Here is a 25,201-nt window from a genome sequence, read left to right on the forward strand (position 1 = left end):
ACTGAGGGAGCCCCTGGCTCTGCCCCCCACTCCTGCACTCTGAGTGTAGGAGGGGGCCTGTTGCTCTGACAGTTTTCTTCCCTGCATATTCTTGTGATACACTGGAGAGTGGTGGCCTTGGGTCAGCTCTGCCACAAAAGTAAGCTTGGTCCCAGGAGAAGCCTGTTTCTACCACTGCGTCCTTGGCAGGTCTTGATTTATGTAAACACTACATTGGGGAGGAATTAGAAGAGAAGGCGCTTACACACCCCTCCTTGATGTCAAGATCTCCTGCACTGGCCCTGCCTCAGCAGCCCCACCAGTGGGAGGCTAAGGGAACAACACATAACAAGGCTTTGTGGCTGCAGGAAGCAAAGCAAGAGGGCAAGAGGGTTTATGCCATTTGCTGAGACTGGAGAGACAAGCCAAAGAAAGGAATTTGGTAGACAGACCTACGTGAGTATGGTAATGGCTTTCTTCCTAAAAGCAAAAATCCTCTCCAGATTTCTTTTTTTTTTTTAAAGATTTTATTTATTTGACAGACAGAGATCACAAGTAGGCAGAAAGGGAGGCAGAGAGAGAGGAAGGGAAGCAGGCTCCCTGCTGAGCAGAGAGCTCAGAGATTTCTTTTGGTTAGTAAAACCAGGTACTAATGTAGGTCTTTCATAAAAGCAAGGTGGCATGATGCAAACTTTCTGAAAGCTGGGGTATCGTGGTTTTACTCCATTCTGACCTACAAAAGTTCTGACTTCAACTAGTGGAAAACCTGGATCCTAAGAGCAATGGGAAGGGGTGCCTGGGTGGCTCAGTGGGTTAAGCCTCTGCCTTCAGCTCAGGTCGTGATCTCAGGTTCCTGGGATTGAGCCCCGCATCGGGCTCTTTACTCAGCAGGGAGGCTGCTTCCCCCCCTCTCTCTGCCTACTTGTGATCTCTCTCTCTCTGTCAAATAAATAAAATCTTTAAGGAAAAAAAAAAAAGAGCAATGGGAAGCCACAAAAGAACTTTAGGCAAGAAGATGACAGATTTTTCTCAAAGAGAGATAGATCTGGCTGCTCAGTTGGGGAATGGACTAAAAGTGGGGAGACCAAGAGGAGGTGAGAGATGAAAGTGACTGGAACTGGGGAAAAGGTAGTGGGAATGGAGAAAGCACCCCTGGGAGATGTTTGGAGGTTGAACCAGAACGATTTGGAGATGCTGTTAAAGGGGAGAAGTGGGCAGAGGGTAGGAGGTGTCACAGGTGACATTCAGGTCAGCTCTGGAGGCAGGCCCTGGGCTTCCACCCTTGTTTCCTCTTGTGTCCACTGCCAGAACCTGGATAACTTCTCATAGTCCCTCCCCCAAAATTGTCCAGGTCTGTCCACAGATGCTGGAGTCTTCTAAAAGGCAAGCAAGTGAGATAGAGAGAGAGAGAGAGAGAGAGAGGAAGGAAGGGAGGGAGGGAGGGACGGGGGGTGGGGGGGAGAAAGGGACGGGACAAGTCTTCATTAGTATGTGTTTATTTCCCCCTGCACAGGACAGGGTAGAGAGACGGCCTCGGGCGAGGTAAAAAGGAGAACAGGCCACCCGGCTGGCTAAAACCCCCTTGCTCCTTGAGTATGAACATTCACATGTCCCTAACCATATAAGGGTCTGGGTATGTCTGTGTTTCTGTGATTGACTTTGTATGGTCATCACAAGGCCATGACTAGCAGTGCGAGTTAGCTTAAGGACTGAAGTTGAACGTTACTGAAATTTATTCCCCCTGGCTGATCATCTACAGAGATGGTGCCCACTTTCTCAGGTTCGGCACTGCCTGTCTCTGCTGGGCAACAGTTTCCTTCAAGTCTTGGGGTGTAAGACATATGGTCCCTGGAGAAAAGCTAACCTCAAAAATAAAATTCTCCCTTCTTATTTCTCTGTCAGCAGCTGCTATTTATTCTGGATTTCCTCCCTACCTCTCCCCATTGTTTATACCCCCACTTCCTGGGGGGCAATTAAGAGTGGAACAGACAAATTGTTTATTCCTCAAACTAACATTTTCGTCTTGGAGACCAGCTGGTCCAAGAGTTTCTCCTCCCTTTCCACACTCACTGGCTTCATGAGTGGGCATGGGGTGGCTGACCAGCCATAGCGGGAGAAAGGAGGGAGCCAGGTCTGAGCTTGGGCTCACCAGCCACCCAGGGCAAGGACATACCCCAGGGGATGCACACTCTGCAGTGGGGCTGCCCAGAGAACCCTCCAGCTGCAGCAGTCAGCACACCCACCCCCAGCACAGTGCCACCGGTTTGCCCTCCACCCCTGCCTGACTACACCAGGCACCATCATCTGCACAATCACTCAGATACAGCCAGGCTGGCAGAGTTTTCCTCACTTCCTTTCTAGGGTGGTTTCTAAGGTCTCCAGTCTTCAGATTTAGGTCACTACCCCCGCACAGGTCACTCCTGCCACCTGGAAAAGGTTCCAAAGGTGAAACAGCTCCAGAGGGTGCCAAGGTTCACAGTGGAACCTTGAGAGACTGGGGAAGAAGGAGTTTGGGCAGAGACCTTGAGGCCTCTCCGTGGTGGAGCTTCTGGGAGAAGATGAATTCCACTGTTTGTGTGGGGGATGTGTGTGTGTGTGTGTGTGTGTGTGTGTGTGTGTGTGTGTTTGTGTAGGGAGGTGGTTCCTGGAGAAGGCAACTAAGGCGAAGGCCTGAGGCTGGGAATGAGGGTGGGGCCTACAGAGGAAGAACGCAACTCAGCCTAGAGTTTTCTGGAAGAGCTAGCGCCACAGGAGCAAGAAGATAAGACGGATGTAGCCTCAGAACCCAGCTGCCAGGCCTTTCCTTAGGAGCCGTATTTCTGACTTCAGTGAAGACCAGGCTTCCACACTGAGGTAGCTGGGACCCTGACCAACAGCCCAGCCTGAAGCTCTGGGAGGAATGTTGCTGGGATGGGGGGAGGGGTGCTCTGCTGCCCTATAAATGACTTTATTTCCTCCCACTCAAAGAGCTTGCTGAGTTCCTGCTCTGTTCAGTAAGCCACCCTGACCCCCGCCCCGACCGCCCCCCCCACCTCCTCCGCCCCCAGAAGGTTGCTCAGTTCACATCCCCAAAATCTCTCCATTCAGAGGTGTAGCATCTCCTGAGGAGGGAGCTCTTGCCTGAGACTGACTGGGGAAGACAGGCGGAGGGGCGCCCCTGACAGTTCCCAGTTCAGGCTTGAGTCCCCCAGGGGATGGACAAGTAGGCAAGGAAGTAATGTAGGGGAGAGAGAGGTCAGGGGCAGAGGGCCTCTTCCTGAATGCAAAGTCCTCAAGGTTAACCCCTCATTTCCAGACACTGTCTCCTCCCAACCCCACCCTCACTGTGGCTCAGCAGCAGGAATCCGAGAAAGCTCAGGGTACTGTGGCCAGAGACATTTGCATGTAGCCCTCAGGGTGCCTGGTGCAGGATGCAGGCAGATTGGGGACCAGATGTGGTTGAGAGAGGCTGCTCTCTGGGAGGAGCACCCCAAGCCTTCTCTCCTGGAGAGCAAGGTTAGAGGCAGTAGCAGAGCAACCTGGGTTAGTCCCTTGGAGCACGGGAGATGAGGAGAGAGGGAAGAGAGGAGAGGAGTCGCCCAGAGGGTGGTGTCCGGTTGGCTGGGGGCGGGCGGAGCGCATGCTCTGCGCGCCCGGGTCCGAGATCCTGCGAGTCCCTTCTCCCCTTGCCAGACCGCGCTGCCGTTGTCCGAGTCAATGTTACGGACTCTATCGCTACTCTGTCCTTCGCCACCCCTCAGGCTCTCGACACTGGCCCCTGCCTGTCTGTGCCGCCCTGAGCATCATGCAGCCCCTGGGCCTCAAGGGTACCCCAGCGATCCGCCGGCGACCTCTGCTACGTCTCCTGCTCCTAGTGCTGCTGCTGCCGCCTCGGCCTATAACCCGTGCCCAGAACACACCGGGAACCTCCAGCTCCCCGACCCCGCCAGCCACTCCCAGCTCCCCCGCCACGCCGGCTTCTTCCAGCGCCCCAAGTCTGCGGGAGCGCGCGCGAGCCCTGATGCGGGACTTCCCTCTCGTGGACGGGTGCGTAGCTGCGGCGTGAGGGTGGGTGGAAACTGAGCCCACCCCGAAGCGGGGGAAGGAGTTCTCAGCGTGCAGGGCTAGTGAGGAAACTCCCTCACACCACCCCTGGACGCACTCTCCCATCATCCTTGGGTGCCTTTTCCCTTCCTCTTTCATTCCGTCCCTGGTGGGAACCCCTAGCCTAGTCCTCAAGGGGTTCTAGTATAGTCTGGTGACAGTGTGGTCTGGAGGGGGCATTCCCCGCACCAACCTTGGCCCAGGTCCTGCTTGATCCCAAAGCCTAAGGAACCCGCCCATTTCACCCTAACCGGACCTTGCCTTGCTCCCCCTCTAGCCACAACGACATGCCCCTTGTTCTGAGGCAGTTTTACGGCAACAGACTACAGGATGTCAATCTGCGGAATTTCAGCCATGGCCACACCAGCCTGGACAGGCTTAGAGATGGTCTCGTGGGCGCCCAGGTACCACAGGGATGGACAGAAAGGCTGAGAGGGAGTGTGGGGACCCCAGAGACCACAGGTTAGTCACATGGGAACTCAGTTATAGTAGGGCCTCCCAAAATACCACAACATGGATGCTGGGGCCTGCAGGGGTCACAGTGAACTTGTTTGGTGAGCATCCATGGACCACAGAACAAGCAATGCATTATAAGTGACCACTTTTGCTGTGTGGGCTGTGAAGGCAAGAAGCCCAGGGAGCTCGAAAGCAACCCCTGCCCAAGCCAACCCATGGCCTTCCCCCAGTTCTGGTCAGCCTACGTCCCCTGCCAGACCCAGGAACGGGATGCCCTGCGCCTCACCCTGGAGCAGATCGACCTCATCCACCGCATGTGTGCCTCCCATTCTGAGTTGGAGCTTGTGACCTCAGTTCAAGGTAGGCAGATGCGTGGAGGGTGTTAGGGACTTGTCCGAATACCCCAGCCTCTGAAAGTGATCCCTCTGACCTACCTGTCCCCAGCTCTGAACAACACCCGGAAGTTGGCTTGCCTCATTGGTGTGGAGGGTGGCCACTCGCTGGATAGTAGCCTTTCCGTCTTGCGTTCCTTCTATGTGCTGGGTGTGCGCTACCTGACATTCACTCACACCTGCAACACACCGTGGTGAGCACAGTGTAAATGGTATGCGTCCACTGTTGCAGGCATCTGCCTGAGATCACACTGGGGCTCAGACCAAGCTTTACCCCTGGGATCTGACACTGACCCGCAGGGGTTCCCAGAGCAAGACTGGCTTCCCAGTAGGGACTGCCTTGTGCCAGGCACAGCCCAGCTTGGGTCCCTGCTCTTGCTGCAGGGGGATGCAGGTCTAGAGGATTCAGTCGGCTCTTGTGGCCAAGTCATGGCCACCATTCAGACTGCCTCCTGGTCATCCTGCAGGGCAGAGAGCTCAGCTAAGGGCATCCATTCCTTCTACAACAACGTCACTGGGCTGACCAGGTTCGGTGAGGTGAGGATCCTAGCTCCATACCCTGCCCCCTGTGAATGTGCATGCCCCACCAGTTCCCTACAGAAAATTTCATGGGCATGTGCACCCCTGATGCCGTTTCCCCAACCTGTCACTGCAGAAAGTGGTGCTGGAAATGAACCGCTTGGGCATGATGGTTGATCTGTCCCATGTCTCAGACACTGCGGCTCGGAGAGCCTTGGAAGTGTCACGGGCACCTGTGATCTTCTCCCACTCGGCTGCCCGAGGTGTATGCAAGAATGCCAGGAACGTTCCTGATGATATCCTACAGCTTCTGGTGAGAGACTGCCTGGGCCCTCAAACCAAGAGCCCTTGAACCTGAGCCACTGTTGCCTCAACTTTCTCAAACCCTAGGCTGAACATCTGCCCCACAAACCCACAGTCCATAGCCCCTGAATTCTTGAACTCAGGTGTGGGGGTTCTAAGCGGTAAATACTGCAAGACATTTCCATCCCAACCAGAGTGGAGACTCCTCCATGTACACAAACCTTGAGGTGAAGTCTCTTTTGACGTCAAACCCAGAGCTGAACAACTTCTTCATGGGAGCCTAGGGGCAGGTGGGTGTTTCGGGGGCAAAGCTGAGTGTGCATTTGTCCACCCCTGCAGAAGAAGAATGGTGGCATCGTGATGGTGACTTTGTCAGTGGGGGTGCTGCAATGCAACCCATTAGCCAACGTGTCCACTGTGGCAGGTAAGCCCCGCCTGGGCTCTCTGAAGAGCTCTGATTTGCACCTGAAGCCTTGGGGCGGGGAGGCACTGTACAGCCCCAGTGGTCTGACTCATTCTTGGCTGCAGGCACAGCTCCTAAAAACTCAATGATGAATGGTATAAAACACCTTGGTGCCATGTGGAACTGAAGACACAGAGTTGGTAACTACGATACTCATGGGTATAAGGGAGGCATTCAGACATAGAGCCCAGGTGCCAACCATCTGTGCCTCTGCAGGGGCTCCCAAAGCTCCCTGCCCCTGCCTCTGACCAAGGGACTGGGCAGCCCCGTAAGTCTCTGTGGTCTTTGCCAGTTGTATTCTTTGTCCCCCCTCATCCTCCACACCCATGGAAAGGAGCCCCCATGGTTCTCAAGGAGACTGGAGGCAGGGTGATTCTGGATCAGAAGATGCCCAAATGGGGTCTACTCCAAATCTAAATTCCAGTCTAGAGTCAACTGGCATCAGCCTCCTCAAGTTGGCACACTGGGTGCCAGGCCATGAAGGAACTGGCCTGCGTGGCCTATAGGCTACCAGAAGGGGAATCGGTAGAGTGCAGTCCCCATCCCACCCCTGCCCTGGAAGCCCCACGCTGCTGACTCTCTATCCCCCAGATCACTTTGACTACATCAGGGCAATCATTGGATCCAAGTTCATTGGGATTGGCGGAGATTATGATGGGGTCAGACGGTAAGTGCTTCCCTATGGCTTGTCTAAGACTCGATGTGCCACAGTAGGGCCTTGATAGTCACTGTGCCCACCACACTGTGGTCCTCACAGCTTTAGGCCCACCTTGCCTCTCCCCACACCCAGAGTCTATTTCCCAGGCCTTACTGTTTGTTTGCAACACTTGGCCCCACTCTAGGTCATCATCTGTCCATCCTTAGTGCCAGCAGACCCATTACTTCTATTTTTAAGTTTTATTTAAGTAATCTTTACAACGCAATGTGGGGCTTCAACCCATGACCCCAAGATCAAGAGTCACATGCTCTTCCAACCAAGGCAGCCAGGGTGCCCTGACCCACTGCTTCTGAGCAGACTCTTAGCAAGGTCTGGTGTGAACTGAGCATTTCCTCTGCCTGCAGCGGGGTCTGTGCCTGCAGGAGGTCAACCCAGTTCTTAAAAAGCTTTTCTTCTTTTTATAAACAGAGGGAAAATTTGTATTCAGTGAAAGACACAGATCATTGTGGGGTTTTTTGTTTTTGTTTTTTAAATAGCTCCATGCCCAGCATGGAGCCCAAAATGGGGCTTGAACTCGTGACTCTGAGATCAAGATCTGAGCTGAGATCAAGAGTGGGATGCTTAACTGACTGAGCCACCCAGGTGCCCCAACATAGATCTTAACAGTACAATTCAATGAGTTTTTATGATGCTTCAAAGAGGTTAGGAGCTTCCTTCTGCAGTATAACGAGCAGGTGTGAATCACGTACCCTCTTCAGGTCTCCCTTTCCCATATCTGACCAAAGCTAGGGTTCAGTAGACCTGGACACAGAGGGCTGTGGTTCTGAGTCATGAACAGGGAACAGGGCCGAGGTTCCACAGCTGGCTGGCTCGCGGCCACTCAGGTTCCCTCAGGGGCTGGAGGACGTGTCCATGTACCCGGTTCTGATAGAGGAGTTGCTGAGTCGAGGCTGGAGTGAGGAAGAGCTCCAGGGTGTCCTTCGAGGAAATCTGCTGCGGGTCTTCAGACAGGTGGAGCAGGTATGCTGGGCTGGGCAAAAGAGTAGCACAGGGGTCTGTCGCAGTTGCTGTGGGAGCTGCTGACCACAGACTCCTACCTCCAGGTACGGGAGGCAAGCAAGGGGCAAAGCCCGCTGGAGGATGAGATCCCGGATGAGCAGCTGGGCAGCTCTTGCCGCTCTGTTCTCTCACGTCTGCACCAGTCACGGTACCTGGCTCCAGACCAGAAACTAACTGAGCCTTCAGAGCACTGGACAACTAAGCGGTCACCTAGACAATCACTGTCAAAATCTCCCCCCAGAATGGCTCCAGGCCTCACAGTTATTGCTGCCTGTTTAGTCCTCATTCTGTGGTTCTGGTGACCCAGTTAATCCTACCAGATGTTACTATGGCAGCTACAGACACCCCACAATGTTCCCCCCATCATGCAGGCACAAACATTTCCTGAAAATAAATGTTTCACATGGAACCAGGCATGAGTATCCTTCTCTGGGTGGGCGGGGGGGAGGGGTTGGATGGTGGCACAGGATCCCAGTTCTGGTGGTTGGTGGGGACCCTGCAGTCAACCATGAGTTACTCAAGTAAGACCTGAGTCTCACTAGCATGACCCAAGAAGACCCCGGTGGTTGGGCTCAGCACTGGAAGAAGACAGTGCGTGACACATGCTCCAGCTTGGGGAGAATGGATCTTCCTCTGGGTTGCCTCTCAACAGCTCACTCAGTCCACATCCTGACCCACTGACCACAACCTGGGGATCTTGAAGGGAACTCCGGTTCGGATTCCCAAGAAGGGAACCTGCCTGGATCACAAATAATCTTTGTTCCGATTTGGACAGAGCCCAAAACACCAGGCTACATGATGGGCCACGGACCTCCAAAGACAGAACTTCCCTGGATGTGGACCCACCCCCTCCCATGTCCCTCAGGGACTTTCTCTCTGAGAAGCACAAGCTACTTAGAAAACCGCACTATCTTATCCCCAGGCCATTAATGATAATAGCAACTGCATTAATAATAGTCAAAATTAATAGTTAATGCTAATAATGACAGCTATTAATAATAAATATGATAATAGATAATGACTAATAAAAATAATAGTTAATACTAATAGTCTATGCATACCCCATGACTGAGTAATTTCGCCTCAGGTATATATCCAACAGGAATGCATACATAGGTTTTCCAAAAGGCATATGAAATAATGTTTAAAGCAGACTTTTCATAATAACCCCAAACGGTATAGTTCAAAGCCTGGGTGGCTCAGTCAGTTGAACATCAAATTCTTGGTTTTGCTTAGTGGAATTTTATGCAAATTTAGACAAGGCCTTAAAAAAAATTTTTAACTATACCAGTCACAATGGCATCCTATAGGCTACAGTTATTTAGAAATTATTTAAGATCCTCACTTGGTCAAGAGAAATTGCCAAACATTCAATCTCTCAATAGAAAATGAGCTAAACAAAGAGGGAGATTTTGAAAATATTATTTATGAGATGTTCATTGTCACTTACTATCAGGGAATGCAAATGAAAACCACAGTTAGGTATCCCCTCACAGCTGTCAGAATGGCTAAAACCAACAACACAAGAAACACATGTTGGCAAGACTGTGGAAAAAAAGGAACACTTGTACGCTGTTGGTAGGAATGTAAGCTGGTACAGCCACTGTGGAAAATAGGATGGCGGTTCCTCAAAAAGTTAAAAATAGAACTACCCTACAGAGCCAGCAATGGCACTACTGGGTATTTACCCAAAGAATACAAAAGCACTAATTCAAAGGGATACATGCACCCCCATGGTTATAGCAGCATTATTTACAATAGCCAAATTATGGAAGCAATGGGGTGGTTGGGTGGCTCAGTGGGTTAAGCCTTTGGCTCAGGTCATGATCTCAGGGTCCTGGGATCAAGCCCCACATCAGGGTCTCTGCTCAGCAGAGAGCCTGCTTCCACCTCTCTCTCTGCCTGCTGCTCTGGCTACTTCAGATCTCTCTCTCTGTCAAATAAATAAGTAAAATCTTAAAAAAATTATGGAAGCAGGCCAAGTGTCCAATGAGTGATGAATGGGTAAAGAAGATGAGGCATACACACACACACACACACACACAAACACACATGTGCATGCGCACGCGTGCACATGTATACACACAATGGAGTATTATTCAGCTATAAAGAAAAATGTATGGTGCCTGGGTGGCTCAGTGGGTTAAGCCTCTGCCTTCAGCTCAGGTCATGGTCTCAGGGTCCTGGGATTGAGCCCCTCTTTGGGTTCTCTGCTCAGCAGGGAGCCTGCTTCCCCCTCTCTCTCTGCCTGCCTCTCTGCCTACTTGTGATATCTCTCTCTCTGTCAAATAAATTAATTAATTAATAGATCTTAAAAAAAAAAAGAATGTAATTTTGCCATTTGCAATGACATGGATGAAGCTAGAGAGTATAACGCCAAGCAAATAAATCAGTCAGAGAAAGACAAATACCGTATGATTTCAGTCGTGTGGAATTTAAGAAACAAAACAAAGGGAAAAAGAGAGAGAAAGAGAGACAAATCAAGAAACAGATTTTTTTTTTTTTTTTAAGAAACAGACTCTTAACTGTAGAAAACAAACTGATGGTTATCAGAGACGAGTGGGTGGGGGGATGGGTGAGATAGGTGATGGGGATTAAGGAGCACACTTGTTGAACCCCAGGTGATGTATGGAATTGCTGAAACCAATATAATATTGTTCACCTGAAACTAATATAATGCTGTATGTTAACTAACAAGTATTAAAATAAAAACTTACAAAGCAAAAAAAAAAAAAAAAAGGAAAATTTTATTCATGAGCTTGCCTCCATTAAAGCCAGTTAAGTAAAATTATAATAAATTCTGGTTTGGGTATGAATAAAATAATGTGTGAGTTAATACACCTACTTTTCAGTTCTTTAATATTTTTCAACTATTTTAGTCTTCTAGAAAAGTTCATCATTGAAAATATATATCGGAACATGTGTTTTCCTTTTCCCTCAGGCTCCAAATGGGCTGCAGTCTGCCATATTACTCAGAAAGTTCTAATAGTGCTTTCTCTTCATTTTGCCTGTTCTCTCCCTTCTTGACTCCTTTGGGTACACTGAGTAGCCCTCTGAAATGACCTTAATCCTTTTACAGATCCTTCCAAGCAAAGCTGATCCAGCTCAGGGCCCATTTAGGAAAAAATGGGAAGAGGTGGTAGGAGACAGAAGCTTATGGGAGGGCCCTGTGCTGCTGGGGAGAAGACCTCTCGAGGACAGGACCTTGCTCAGCGGTGCAGGTGTTCTAAACATGAGGGGCTGCTCTGTGACAGCCTGCAGCTAACTGTCACTGCTGGAACAGAAAAAACTGCCTTTCAGTTTCCTCTGTAGCCCCTCTTGGCCGAATGCCAGGAAGCCAGCAAGGGGGCTGGAAAATATGGTTTTAGGAGTTTGAGCCCCAGCCTCACAGAGCAGAGCACAGAAGACTGCATCTGGAGTTGAGACAATTGCTTAATAACCAGAGGTGCTGCAGGCCTGCAGTGAGGGAATGAATTCCCTCATTCATTCTCCCGGCACATTCTTTTGTGTTCTAACTCAAAACTAAGTGTTCATCAGGGTCCCCCTTACTTCGGTGGCTCTTCAGACCACAACACCCCTTGTGGAAGAGAAGCCCCCAAGTCGGGCTCATCTCTGGGTTTCCACCCTCGCTGGATCCTCATCAAGTAATTTTTAAAGTACCTTATTTAACTCTCTGTTGTCTTCAGGAAGATCCTTTTTATATTTTGCCCAACTTTTCCAGTCGTTATCAGGAAGAGTATAACTCTGATTTACTTAGTAAACCAAAATCAAATATTTGAAATGGTGTTTATGTATTAATTTGATGACATTAAAAATTAATTATAAACATTATGCCCTCTCCTTTCACCTAAGACTATCATAGGAAATAGCTGTATGTGCAATACTTCTGAACTTTTAAAAATATATTTATTTGGTTTTGAGAGAGACAGAGAGAGCAGAGCGGGAGGGACAGAGGGAGAAGGAGAGAGAATCTCAAGCAGACTCCTTACTGAGTGTGGAGCCCGACACAGAGCTCCGTTTCATGACCTGAGATCATAACATGAGCTGAAACCAAGAGTCAGATGCTTAACTGACTGAGCCACCCAAGCACGCCAGTACTTCTGAACTTTCAATAAACTATTAGCAAATTCATCATTCATTATGTTGTTTATATCACTTAAATGAAGACCTCCTGTAGCAAGACAGCTTGGTATATGAGAGACCAGAATGAACATTCTCCCTCCCTTCTGTCTCTCTCACTCCTGAGAGAGCCAAAGCTGGAGGCAGCAGGGTCAGATTTAGTTCTTAACCCCCAGGCATGAGTAGGGAGCAGGACAGGAGGTAGTGGTGACCAGAGGTCAAGGCCCTTCTCCTGGTGCCCAGAAGGGGAGGCCCAATTATCAGGGAGCTCAGATGGGAGAATAGGTGACAGGTCCAGATACAGAAGGGAAATGAATCAGATTTTAGTCTGTGCTATAGGCCCCTCTCAGACTGTAGGACCTGGAGGCCCACATGCCACCCAAACACAGTTCTGAGATCAGTTCCCAGTGCATCTGCACTTTTTCTGCAGAAAACGATGAATTACACTGTCCAGGCCTCTGGCCATCCTGGAAACAAGCTTGTCTTGAAGGAGGATTTCTTCACACATGAAATCATGTGTCAGACCAAGCTCCCTCATACCCTTACCAGCAAGAATTCTTGTCCCACTATTCTATGCCTTTGAGGACTTTCCAGCTCCTCCTACAGCTATCCTGTCCAAACCAGACCTTTGCCTGGGCTATTGTCCAACCTGGGATGCCCTCTCCAACCCCTGCCAATCCAGACCCCATCCTTCCAAGCTCAGCTGCTGTGGTGCCTCCACTAATCTCTTATTAAACTGGCCAGCCTTCACCAGCACCACCCATGGCATCCCTCAGCCAGGAGGACCATATTACCCAAAAAAAAAAAAAAAAAAAAAAGTGACATAAATTGACCAGGGAGTAGCCTTTCCAAGATGGCTACTAATAACTAATGTTCAGTATCTAGAGTCTTTTCTTGTGCATATATTAGCACATAACAGAAGCAAATTTCAACACTAGATACTAAAACAAAATGGTCCCCTTATATTATTGTTATATTTCATTTTTATCAAAAATATCAAGAAGTACAGAAGTACAAAAAGTAGAAATATCAAGAAGTACAGAAGTACAAGAAGTACAAAAATGTCAAGAAGTACAGATCCAATTTACTCTTTTTCATGGAATGTCTGACCTACTGCAGGGTGGGACACATTCCTGAAACCAAAACCCCACATGGACCTGCGACCTGTCTGGCTAGGGGTGAGACTGGGAAGACCGCTGGCCTCCTCTGCCCTCCGAGCTGTCCAGCCTGGGTCCCAGGAGCCGGGAAAACAGTAGGTGCAGGGGTCAGATCCAGGAGCAGGGGGCGCTGCAGAGGCTGGTCGGGCCCGCTGGGGCGCCCTCCGAGTTGGGGGTGGAAGTCTGTGTCGCCCCCTGCGGCCACCATGCGAGGCGGCGGCGGCGTCGCGGACCCCTGCCGGTGGAAGCGTTCTGACGCTCGCCCGCTTCCTCACTAGGCCGCGCCGCTGGGTCACCTTAATCGACGGTCGGTCGGGACCCCACCGCCGCGCTCTGCCCCTCGCCACCCCTCCTCTCGGACACCGGCCCCTGCCCACCCGTCCCACCCTGCGCAGCATGCAGCCCCTGGGCCTCGAGGGTACCCCCGCGCTCGGTAAGCGACTTCTGCTGCGTCTCCTGCTCCTGCTATCTCTGCTGCAGTGGCTGGTAACCCACGCCCAGACCACGCCGGGAACCCCCGGAGCTCCAACCACACCCGGAGCCCCCAGCTCCTGGGCCATGCCGGCCACCGGCAGCTCCCGGACCCCGGCGGTCACCCCCAGCTCCCGGACCACGCCGGCCACCTCCAGCACTCCAAGAATGCGGGAGCGCACACGGGCCCTGATGCGGGCCTTCCCTCTCGTGGACGGGTGCGTAGGTGCGGTGGTGGGGGGCGGATGGAGACCAAGCCCACCCCAAAGCTGGGGAAGAGTTTCTCAGCATGCAGGGCTAGTAAGCTCCCTCATAGCATCCCCTGGATGCGCTCTCTCCTCCATCACCCAGGCCCTCTCCCTCCATTACCTCCCACGCCCCTTCCTGGTGTACCCCCCTGTACTCCCTCCCAAGCTGCACCTCAGGAATCCTTCCATATTGTCCGTGTGACACGGGGAAGTAGACCGGGACAGAACAGGCCCAGGTGTGTCAACATGTCCTGCCTGACCTGGAGGTCATGTCTCCAACTCGAAACTTGTCTTGATGTCCCCAGCCACAACCATTTGCCCCAGCTCCTGAGACAGCTTTTCCAGAACAGGCTACAAGATGTTCACCTGCGAAATTTCAGTCGTGGCCAGACCAGCTTGGACAAGCTTAAGGAAGGCCTCGTGGGTGCCCAGGTACCACAGGGATACACAGGGTGCTACAGCATGGCTGCTGGGGAATGCTGGGGCCACAGAAACCTGGATAGGCAGGCCTCTGGGTGATTAGAATCATAGAACACACAGTGTGTCATCACGCGGCTGCCGGGAACATGGGTGCACTGGAGGCCAAGGCAGGCCAGCCACATGGGTGCCCAGGTCCTGTGGAGATACACAGAAAGTGACCCAAAGATCTCTGGTGAGTGTGGGGGCTGCTCAAGCCAAAAAGACATAGTGGTTGGCCTCAGGGCATTCACACAGCACACGGACAAACAGCACACAATGGTGTTCCACGGTCCACAGTCTGACTGCTGGCAACAAGCCTCACAGTCATCAGGATACCACAGGGTCATGCAGTATTTCATTCTGGGCCACTGACCCAAATGAGTAGCTTGGGGGCTGAGGAAGAGTGGCAGGCCAGGGACTTCGGAGGCCACCCCAATCTCACTCCGGACCCCTGGGGCCTACCTCTAGTTCTGGTCAGCCTACGCCCCCTGCCAGACCCAGGACCAGGATGCCCTGCGCCTCACCCTGGAGCAGATTGACCTCATTCATCGCCTGTGCGCCTCCTACTCTGAACTGGAACTAGTGACATCAGCCAAAGGTGGACTGGCAAATGGGGGGCAGTTGGGAGCTCCCTCTGGTGGTCCTGGTGCTGACCACTTGATTATCCATCCTCTCCCAGGTCTGAACAGCACTGGAAAGCTGGCCTGCCTCATTGGTGTGGAGGGCGGTCACTCCCTGGATAGCAGCCTGTCGGTGCTGCGTGTTTTCTACCTGCTGGGAGTGCGCTACCTGGCACTCACCTTCACCTGCAGCACGCCCTGGTAAGCGCAGCGCTCAGCCAGAGTGAGATGGCAGAGGGTACGGTGGGGAAATGGCCAAAGAGGTGAGGACACAGGAGTCCACCCCAGCAGGCCGCTCACACTCCCAGAAAGCATCTAGCCCAGGTCCTTACTCTGTTGGGAGGATGGACAGAGGGACAGCAGAGCCCCCAGGCACTGTTGCCCATGACGTGTGGCCTTTGACAAACTGCCCTCTTCTGGCTCTCCTGCAGGGCAGAAAGTTCCACCAAGTTTAAACACCACTTCTACACCAACGTCAGTGGGTTGACAAGCTTTGGTGAGGTGAGGACTCCTGTTCTATACCCTACCCAACCTGTTCCCTACAGAGAATATGCACGTATGTGCATCCTTGACATCTCCCCACCTCAAAAATAAAATTAAAAAAAAAAAAACAAAACTGTCTCTGCAGAAGGTGATAGGGGAAATGAACCGCCTGGGCATGATGGTGGACTTGTCCTATGCATCAGACACTTTGGTACGACGAGCCCTGAAGGTGTCGAAGGCTCCCGTCATCTTCTCCCACTCAGCTGCCAGGGCCGTGTGCAACAGTGTGCTGAACGTTCCCGATGACATCCTGCAACTTCTGGTGAGTAGCTACCTCAGCTAGCTACCACAGCTAGGCCTGCTTCATACAAATGTTCTTGACCTTGAGCAGAGCTACTAGCACAGGCCTCATCCTTGGATCCAAGGCTGGTTAACCCTCCCCCATCTCTGAAAGTCAAAGCCAAATCGACTCCACTCAGGGACCCAGAGGTGAAGCCTCTTCCAGCCCCTGAAGCAAGGACTGAGCACTGTCCTACCAGGGTCCCCAGGGCCCAGGGCAGGCCATCAGGCCAGAAGAGCCAAACTAAGTGTCCGTTTGTTTATCCCTGTAGAAGAAGAATGGTGGCATTGTGATGGTGACGCTGTCCATGGGGGTTCTTCAGTGTAACCTGTTTGCTAATGTGTCCACTGTGGCAGGTGAGCCTCATGTCCACTTATGCCCTTCTAGCTTGAGCCTGTGGCCACGGGGGGCCCTTGGGACAGCTCCAGCAGTTCAGCATGCCTGTTGGGCAACAGGCAGACCTCTGACAACCCAGGGGAACAGACACAGCTCTTCACTGCCACCCAGATCTGGGGCCACAATCAGTGCTGGTGTGTTTGGGGGAAGCAACTGCCTCTGTCTCTGAATCTCTTTGCTCTACCCTTTCTGGGTAGGACAGGCAGGCTCTCAAGGAGCCCAGAGGTAGGGTGGCTCCCAGGCAGAAAAAATTCTAAAGGTGCAGCTCTGAAGTCCACTGTTCAGCCTAGAGCCACTTCAGAACTCACAACTGGCCAGGAGCTCCATGAAGTCAGCTGCCATGGTGGGGAGCGCTGTGGGCAGGAGAACTGACCAGGGCTGAGCTTCCCCAGACCAGGGCTAGCTCCAGCCTACGCTGCCCACCACTAACCCCTACCCCATAGATCACTTTGACCACATCAGAGAAGTCATTGGATCAGAGTTCATCGGGATTGGCGGAAATTATGATGGGTCTGGTCGGTGAGTGCTTCCCTGGGGTTTGTCCTGGGCAGGACAACAGGGAGTCCTTTAGTCTCTGTTCCCATGCCATGGTCCTCCCATCCTTCAGACCTTGTCTATAGGCTCTGGTTTTCTAGATCCCCTGGTATCTCTACACTCCCAGGGCCTGTTTCCTGGGCTGTCTCTGCCCCTCCTATGGCCTGGTGGACCCACTCCCACTCCAGATTATCACATTCATTAAGTATCCTCCTTTGCCCATCACATGCTCCACTCCCAGCCCAGCAGATCTCTTTTGGGCCAGTCATCTGCTCACGGACTAAGCCACAGCTCAGTCTCCAGGGAGCTCCCAAAGTGACATTCAGTAGCCTGGAGGACATGGCCTTCAATTTTGCATCTGTGATTGGGGCTGGTGGGATGGTGGGCCCTAGACCAAGATCACGGCTGAGGTTCCAGAACTGGTCGACTCACCGCCACACAGGTTCCCTCAGGGGCTGGAGGATGTGTCCACATACCCAGTATTAATAGAGGAGTTGCTGACTCGAGGCTGGAGTGAAGAAGAGCTTCAGGGTGTCCTTCGTGGAAACCTGCTGCGGGTCTTCAGACAGGTAGAAAAGGTATGCTGGGCTGGGCAAAAGGAAGTTGCAGTGGTTTGAGTAGATGAGGAGGGGTGCTATGGAAGCCACTGACTGCTGACTCCCACCCCCAGGTCAGAGAGGAGAACAGTGGGCAGAACCCTGTGGACGCTGAGTTTCCAGACAGGCAAGTGGTCAGGTCTTGCCACTCCCACCTCCTGTCTCAGCCTCAGAGTGAACACGTGGCCACACGCCTGGAGGTGACCAAGTGGCCAACCAGTCAGGTCCTCCAGAGGCCCTCAAAAGCCTCCCCATACTTTGTTCTAGGTCCTGTGGCTGCTGCCACATTCTCAGTCCTCACCCTGTATCTCTGGTGACTTGGCCATTCCCCCCGCCCCCCCAAGGCCACTGTGGCAAAGTCTCACAAAGTGCCCCTCCTGCTCATCCAGACACAAGTATATGATGAGAATAAACATTTTTGAGTACAGATCCTGGTGTGAAAGTCCTTTCTTCTCCCCGGGGAGCAGGGGAGTGGGGTCTGGTGGGCTCCTGGTTAGTAAGGGCTCTTGTAGGTCTACCTTCAGCGCCTCAAAGTGAATGGACTCCAGCTTTGTTTCTTTTGGGAAATACAAAGGGATCTTACCATATTCCTATGCCAAAAGCCTGAGCCCACAGAAGAGCACAAAGGAATCCATTTCTGTGCAGTGTCTATGTCATCATGGGATGTGACAATAGGTGGGTTCCTAGTCTCTGAAAGATTCAAGTGTGTGTGTGTGTGTGTGTGTGTGTGTTTAAGAAACTGAAACTGAGGGGCGCCTGAGTGGCTCAGAGGGTTGGGCCTCTGCCTTTGGCTCGGGTCATGATCTCAGGGTCCTAAGATCAAGCCCTGCATCGGGCTCTCTGCTCAGCGGGGAAACTGCTCCCCCCTCTCTCTCTCTGCCTGCCTCTCTGTCTACTTGTGATCTCTGTCAAATAAATAAATAAAATCTTTACAAAAAAAAAAAAAAGAAGCAGGATGCCTGGGTGGCTCAGTTGGTTGGGCTGCTGCCTTCAGCTCAGGTCATGATCCCAGCATCCTGGGATCGAGTCCCACATCGGGCTCTTTGCTCGGCAGGGAGCCTGCTTCTCCCTCTGCCTCTGCCTGCTACTCTGTCTGCCTGTGTTCGCTCCCTCTCTCTCTCTCTCTCTTTCTCACACACACACACACAAATAAATAAATAAAATCTTTAAAAAAATAAAAATTTTAAAAATTTTTAAAAAAAGAAGCTGAAACTGATACCATTTATAATAAATAGTAACTTGTTTGGAAATATCAAGAGAAAAAATTTATATAATGTTAGATTTTTAAAAATAAAGTCCTGATTTGTTGTTAAACTGACTTTTTAGTGGAAAGGGAAAAATCAAACTTAAAAAGAAAAAGGGGTGCCTGGGTGACTCAATGGGTTAAAGCCTCTGTCTTTGGCTCAGGTCACGATCCCAGGGTGGGATCGAGCCCCACATCGGGCTCTCTGCTCAGCAGAGAGCTTGCTTTCCCCTCTCTCTCTCTCTGCCTGCTTGTGATCTTTCTGTGAAATAAATAAATAAATAGATAAAATCTTTTAAAAAAGAAAAAGAAAAGGAAACTAGCATCATTTGCTTGGCTTCCTACAGACCCTCCATCTTTAGCCACCTTTCCTCTCTTAATCCACTCAGGCCAGAGCCTGATCTAAGTTCCTTGCAAGGGAACTTAAAATTGGGAGAAAGAGAAATTATACTCTCTGCGTATGTGTATGTTATATACAGTGACTATGTTGTAAATCATGTCCATATAACGTATAGGTCTGTTTTCTAATTCTGTTCCATTCATTTATTTATCACAGTATCAATACCACACTGTCTTAATTTCGGCAACTTTCAAACAAGTCTTGCTATCTGGTAGAATGAGTTCTGTCACTTTAAGCGTATCATTTCAGTTGGTGTTTGATCAGATAAGTAGATCCACTAGGAATGATATAAAATAAGAGACTTATTATAGGGATTGGACTTTTTGCATATGTAGGAACCAATGGAAAAATCTATGCAAGGCTGTTTGTTAACTGTGCATCTGGTGTTGGGTCTTACTCTATACAGATAAGCCAGGCAGAAGTTAGGAGGGAGGGCTAGATGTGAGGTGAAGGAGAACAAGGATAAACCGGGACAACTGGGGTAGGGGAGAATATTAGTCCTTTAGCTCACACCATACAGAATGCAACTTACAATATAAAATTAATTTGAAGATGTTACTGATCCAAATGCAAAAAGCAAAAGAGTAAAACTCCTAGAAGATAACGTAGAAACATACTTTGGTGACTTCAACATAAAAAGCCTTAACTAGGGGCACCTGGGTGGCTCAGTGAGTTAAAGCCTCTGCCTTCGGCTCAGGTCAAGATCCCAGAGTCCTAGGATCAAGCCCCACATCGGGCTCTCTGCTCAGGAGGGAGCCTGCTTTCTCCTCTCTCTCTCTCTGACTGCTTCTCTGCCTACTTGTGATCTCTGTCTGTCAAATAAATAAATAAATAAATCTTAAAAAAAAAAGCCTTAACTGCAGAAGGAAAATATTGATAAATTGGGTGACATTAAAATTAATAACTTATTGGGCACCTGGGTGGCTCAGTGGGTTAAAGCCTCTGCCTTCGGCACAGGTCATGATCCCAGGGTCCTGGGATCGAGCCCCGCATTGGGCTCTCTGCTCAGCAGGGAGCCTGTTTCCCCTCTCTCTCTGCCTGCCTCTCTGCCTACTTGTGATCTCCATCTGTTGAATAAATAAATAAATAAATCTTAAAAAAATTAATAACATGTTTGCCATAAGATACGATTAAAAAGAGTGAAAAAGCAAGCTATAGAGTAAGAGAAATTTTCGACATATATAACCGACAGAAGATTTATATCCAGAGACAGACTGTCCAATATAAAAATGGACAAGATATGTGAATAGGAACTTTATAAGAAAGGATATTCAAATGGCCAATGAGAATATGAAAAGGTACTAAACATTGTTAGCCACTAAGGAAATGCAAAATAAAACTCATAGTGAAGACAACTAAAAATTTCAACAGATGAACAGTACCAAGTGCTAGCAAGAATGTGGAGAAATGAGCATACTTACACCCACTGCTTTGGAAGACAGTTTGACATCTTTTACTAAAGTTGAATACGTATGTCCAAGGACAGTTACACACAACTTGGAAGAATCTCTCAAAGTAATGCTGAGTGAAAGTCAGCACAAAATAATACATCTCATATTATTTCATATTATTTCATATGAAGTACAAAGACAGGCAAAAGTAATCTATACTGTAACAGCCTGGGGGAGGTAATTCCTGGAAGTGGGCATGAGGATGGGCTTTTGGGTTTCTGGAAAAGTTCTATACCTTGATCTGAGTGCTGGTTGCATAGGTGTGTTTATTTTGTGTTCAGCATGCTATATACACATATGGTATGTGAATTTTTCTTTCTCATTTTTTTCTAAATTTATTTATTTTATTATTTTAAAAAGATTTTATTTATTCATTTACCAGAGAGAGGGAGAGAGAGAGAACAAGCAGGAGGAGCAGCAGGCAGAAGGAGAAGCAGGCTCCCCACTGAGCAAGGAGCCAGATGTGGGACTCGATCCCAGGATCCTGGGATCATGACCTGAGCCAAAGGCAGACACTTAACCAACTGAGCCACCCTGAGGTGTCTGGTATGTGACACCCAGGTGTCCCGGTATGTGAATTTTTCTGTATGGATATTTTTTGTCAACAAAAAGGTTTTTGGAGATTCCTGGCTGGCTCAGTCAGAAGAGCACACAACCTTGATCTCCAGGTCTTGAGTTCAATTCCCATGTTCAGCATAGAGCCTACTTAAAAAGCAAAATAAAAACCAGAAAAGGCTAAACTTAACTTTCAAGGATGCATCCTCAGGTTGACTCTTTAAATAGGCAAACAAGAAAGTGTTATCATCAAACTCAGATACTTAGAAAATACCTGAGTTATACCACTTTATGTGTCAATTATATCATAGTTTACAAAAAAACAAAACAAACAAACAAAACAACAAAGACTAGGGTTACCTGGTAGCTCAGTCTATTAAGCATCCAACTCACATTTTCGGCTCAGATCATGATCTCAGGATCGTGTGATCAAGTTCCCAGTAGGGGTGCCGCAATCATCAGGGAGTCTGCCTAGGATTCTCTGTCTCCCCCTCCCTTTACTCCTCCCCCTTGCTCTTTTTTTCTCTCTCAAATAAATAAAATCTTAAAAAAAAAAAAATTCTCTTGGGATGCCTGTGTGACTCAGTTGGTTAAGCGTCTGCCTTCGGCTCAGGTCATGATCCTAGGGCTCTAGGATCAAAGCCCCATATCGGTTCCTCGCTCAGCAGGGAATCTGCTTCTCCCTCTGCTTGCCGCTCCCCGGCTGTCCTCTCTTTCTCTGACAAATAAACAAAATCTCTAAAAAAAGAAAGAAAAAAATCTCTCCTTTTTACGCCCCTGTTCAGGCATGTACATGTACTCACTCTCTCTTTCCCTAAAATAAATAAATAACATCTTAAAAAATAATAAAATAAAGATCTTATTTTTAAGTAATCTCTACACCTAACATGGGGCTCGAACTCTTGACGCTGAGATCAAGAGTCACATGCTCCACTGACTGAGCCAGCCAAGTGCCCCTCATTTTAACCATTTAAAAAAAAATTTTTTTTTTTAAGATTTCATTTATTTATTTGACAGACAGAGATCATAAGTAGGGGGCTGGCAGCAGGCTCCCTGCTGAGCAGAGAACCCGACATGAGGTTCAATCCCAGGACCCCGAGACCACGACCCAAGCCGAAAGCAGAGGCTCAACCCACTGAGCCACCCAGGCACCCCTCATTTTAACCATTTTTAAGTGTATAAATCAGTGGCATTAATTACATTCACAAATGTACAAACATCATTGGTATTTCCAAAACTTTTTCATTATCCCAAACAAAAACTTTACTCATTAAGCAATAACTTCCCATTTCCCTCTGCCACAGCCCCTGAGAACCTCTATTCTTTTTCCAGTCTCTATGAGTTTATCTATTCTACCTAACTTCTGTAAGTGGAATCATACAACCTTTGTCCTTTTGCAGCCAGCTTATTTCACTGAACCAAATGTCTTCAAGGTTTATCTACACTGTAGCATATATCAGACTTCATTCCTTTTTTATGGCTGAATAATGTTCCCTTAGGTTAGATAACAAACAAATCAGTTTGTTATCCATACATCTGTCGCTGAAAACTAGGGGGTTGCTTCCATCTTTCAGCTGTGCAGTGAACAGTGTCATACAGGCATCTGTTCAAGTCCTTGTTTCCAATTTTTTCATCTAGGGCTAAACTAGCCTGATTACTAAGGTGATGTCCTTCTGAAGATTCTAGCTAATGTCCCTTATGTTAAAAGGTCTTTCACTGTAGATGGTGGGGACATGAACCATGTGAGCTACAGGAATTGTGGAGCCTACCTCTTTCCAGTAGTTCTTTCTCTGGCCTTGACAGCTTCCTCTTACATGTGTGCAGATCAATCCTCTGGTAGACTCAAGGGGATCTGCTACAGATCTCTAGGCCTCTCTCTTTTCGTGCAGCTTCCTCCTCTGGTATTCCATCCTGTGAATCTAGCTGCTTTGGCCTTCCAAAAAGCTGACTTTTTTTTTTCTCCTCAACGCAGCAAGATCACTGGGTTCCATTCAGGTTTCCACCCTTCCTCCCACTCCCACGTTACAGCATGGAAATTATCTCTTAGGCAGTAAGCTAGTGCTCTCATAGGGCTCCCATCGTTTTTATTTTCCTTTCATCTGGGATCACAATCCTGCACTACCTATTGTCCAATGTCTGAAAATCATTGTTTTATACATTTTGTCAGGATTTCTATTTATGTTACACAGAGAGGTAAATTTGACCCCTGTTATGCAATCATGGTTGGAAACAGAAGTTATGTTGAGGTATTCCTCACAACCAATAATCAGTGTTTGTAAATATTCCAAGTATACTTAACAAAAATATGGAATTTTCCAATTGTTGGATGTCAAACTATATATACATGTCCATTTGTTCAAGTTCATTAATTGTATTATTAGAATCTTTTATACCCTTGTTGTTTTTTTCTTGACCTCTTAGTGACCGTGACAGTTGTGTTGAAATCTTCCACTGTGATAGTGTATTTGTCAGTTTCTCCCTATAGTTCTAGCAATCTTTTTATTGAAGTGAAATTCACATGCCATAAAACTAACCATTTTATTTATTTTTTTTAAAGATTTATTTATTTATTTATTTGTCAGAGAGAGAGCAAGAGAGCGAGAGCGAGCACAGGCAGACAGAGTGAGAAGCAGGCTCCCTGCCGAGCGAGGAGCCCGATGTGGGACTCGATCCCAGGACGCTGGGACCATGACCTGAGCCGAAGGCAGCTGCTTAACCAACTGAGCCACCCAGGCGTCCCAAAACTAACCATTTTAAAGTGTATAATTCAGTGGCATTTAGAAGTCACAATGTTGTGCAACCACCATCTATCTTGTTCTAAAACATTTTAGTCCCCCTAAAAGGAAACCCTGTACACTTTAAGCAGTTACTTCCCATCCCCTTGTTCCCCCAAGCACCGATCTGCTTTCTATCTCTATGGACTTACCTATTCCGAATATTTCTTACAAATGGAATCATACAAGATTTGGCCTCTTGTGTCTGGCTTCTTACATTTAGCATGTTTTCAAGGCTCATTTATGTTGTACTTTTCCTCCATTTTTACTCTTTTTGGGGGGATTCTTATGGTGCAGATATTAGGATTTCTGTTTCCATCCTCCCATCTCTTTTTTGTTTTCCCTTTCATTCTTTTTTCTTTCTTCTTTTGGAAGGACTGTTCCATTTGGTCTTTCCAGTTTACTAATTCATTCTCAGCTATAACTTTCTGCTATCAGATCACCTATTGTGTTCTTAATTCCAAATATTATTGTGGTAACTTTAACACATGGTCCCATACTCCTTTGAAACTTCTCTCATCCAGAGATAGATTCAGTGTCTCCCGACTCTCTCTGGAATCTGGGCTTGGTTATTGCTTGAGCAGTAAAATACAGCACATGGGGGGCCTGGGTGGCTCAGTCGGTTAATCGTCTGTCTTTGGCTCAGGTCATGATACCAGGTCCTGGGAAAGAGCCCCGCACTGGGCTCCCTGCTCAGCAGGGAGCTTGCTTTCCCCCCTCCCTCTGTACCCCCCTGCTTGTGCTCTCTTGCTTTCTCTCTGTCAAGTAAATAAATGAAACCCTTAAAAAATTTTATTCAAAAAATAAATAAAGTAAAATATAGCCGAAATGATGCTGTGCCTGTTTCCAGGCCCAGGCCTAGAGAAACTGTCAGCTTCTACTCCCTGCTTCTTGGGACCCTCACTCAAGGACTGCAGCCACTGTGCCATAAGGAAGCCAAGCAGCCCACAGAGAAGTACTCATGAAGAGGATCCAATCCCCTGATCCACAGCCCCACTCAGCTCTCAGCCTACAGCCAGTACTAACTTGCTAGCCATGCGAGTGAGTCATCTTGGAAAGGGATCCTCTGGCCCCAGCTGATGTCACATGGAATAGAGATGAGCTTTACTCAGCTAGCAGAGATATGAGCGAATATTTTTGTTGATTGTTGTTTTAAGCCCTTGTTGTTTTGGGATAATTTGTTACGTAGCAATAGACCACAGAACAATTATATTTTTCATATCTTTCTACCTGTGCTTTTTTATATTTTCTTGTTTCATGTTGTTAATATTCTCCCTTATCTTTATAATGTTTATTAGGCTAATTTGGAATTTTTGTTTCATGTGTTTGAAAAATTTTCCTGATAGATGTTTTCTTTTGAAACGTCTGTGTTCCTCAAATGTCTTTTTCTTTTTGCCTGCAAGTACCCTGATGGTAGAGGCTACTTGGACAGTTGATGGTATG

At 48.8% G+C, this 25,201-nt stretch overlaps 2 protein-coding genes across 5 annotated transcripts; both read left to right on the forward strand.

Annotated features, from left to right (window-relative positions):
* The first annotated feature begins 329 nt into the window (after positions 1 to 329).
* On the forward strand, positions 330 to 8,326 carry LOC308358157 (dipeptidase 2-like). Of its 4 annotated transcripts, none has more exons than XM_080828233.1 (11): positions 330 to 435; positions 3,720 to 4,005; positions 4,340 to 4,466; positions 4,776 to 4,878; positions 4,963 to 5,104; positions 5,378 to 5,447; positions 5,566 to 5,742; positions 6,072 to 6,156; positions 6,787 to 6,862; positions 7,738 to 7,873; positions 7,957 to 8,326. In XM_080828233.1, exons 2-11 carry the CDS (start codon positions 3,764 to 3,766, stop codon positions 8,212 to 8,214), a joined length of 1,416 nt encoding a protein of 471 aa, XP_080684359.1. In that variant the 5' UTR covers positions 330 to 435; positions 3,720 to 3,763; the 3' UTR covers positions 8,215 to 8,326. The 4 variants fall into 4 exon arrangements, with proteins under 4 accessions (XP_080684359.1, XP_080684357.1, XP_080684358.1 ...); XM_080828231.1 differs by having other exon boundaries at positions 338 to 444; positions 4,749 to 4,878; XM_080828232.1 differs by having other exon boundaries at positions 338 to 435; positions 4,749 to 4,878.
* Positions 8,327 to 13,584: 5,258 nt separating this feature from the next.
* On the forward strand, positions 13,585 to 17,763 carry LOC308358160 (dipeptidase 3-like; the record flags this gene model as incomplete). Its single annotated transcript, XM_080828238.1, has 10 exons — positions 13,585 to 13,877; positions 14,213 to 14,339; positions 14,835 to 14,964; positions 15,046 to 15,187; positions 15,418 to 15,487; positions 15,615 to 15,791; positions 16,081 to 16,165; positions 16,649 to 16,724; positions 17,182 to 17,317; positions 17,410 to 17,763. The coding sequence occupies 10 exons, from the start codon at positions 13,585 to 13,587 to the stop codon at positions 17,650 to 17,652; spliced, it is 1,479 nt and encodes a 492-aa protein (XP_080684364.1). The 3' UTR covers positions 17,653 to 17,763.
* Between the last annotated feature and the right edge of the window lie 7,438 nt (positions 17,764 to 25,201).

This window comes from Martes martes (genome assembly GCF_963455335.1).
Source record: "Martes martes genome assembly, chromosome: 17".
NCBI classification, from domain to species: Eukaryota; Metazoa; Chordata; class Mammalia; order Carnivora; family Mustelidae; genus Martes; species Martes martes.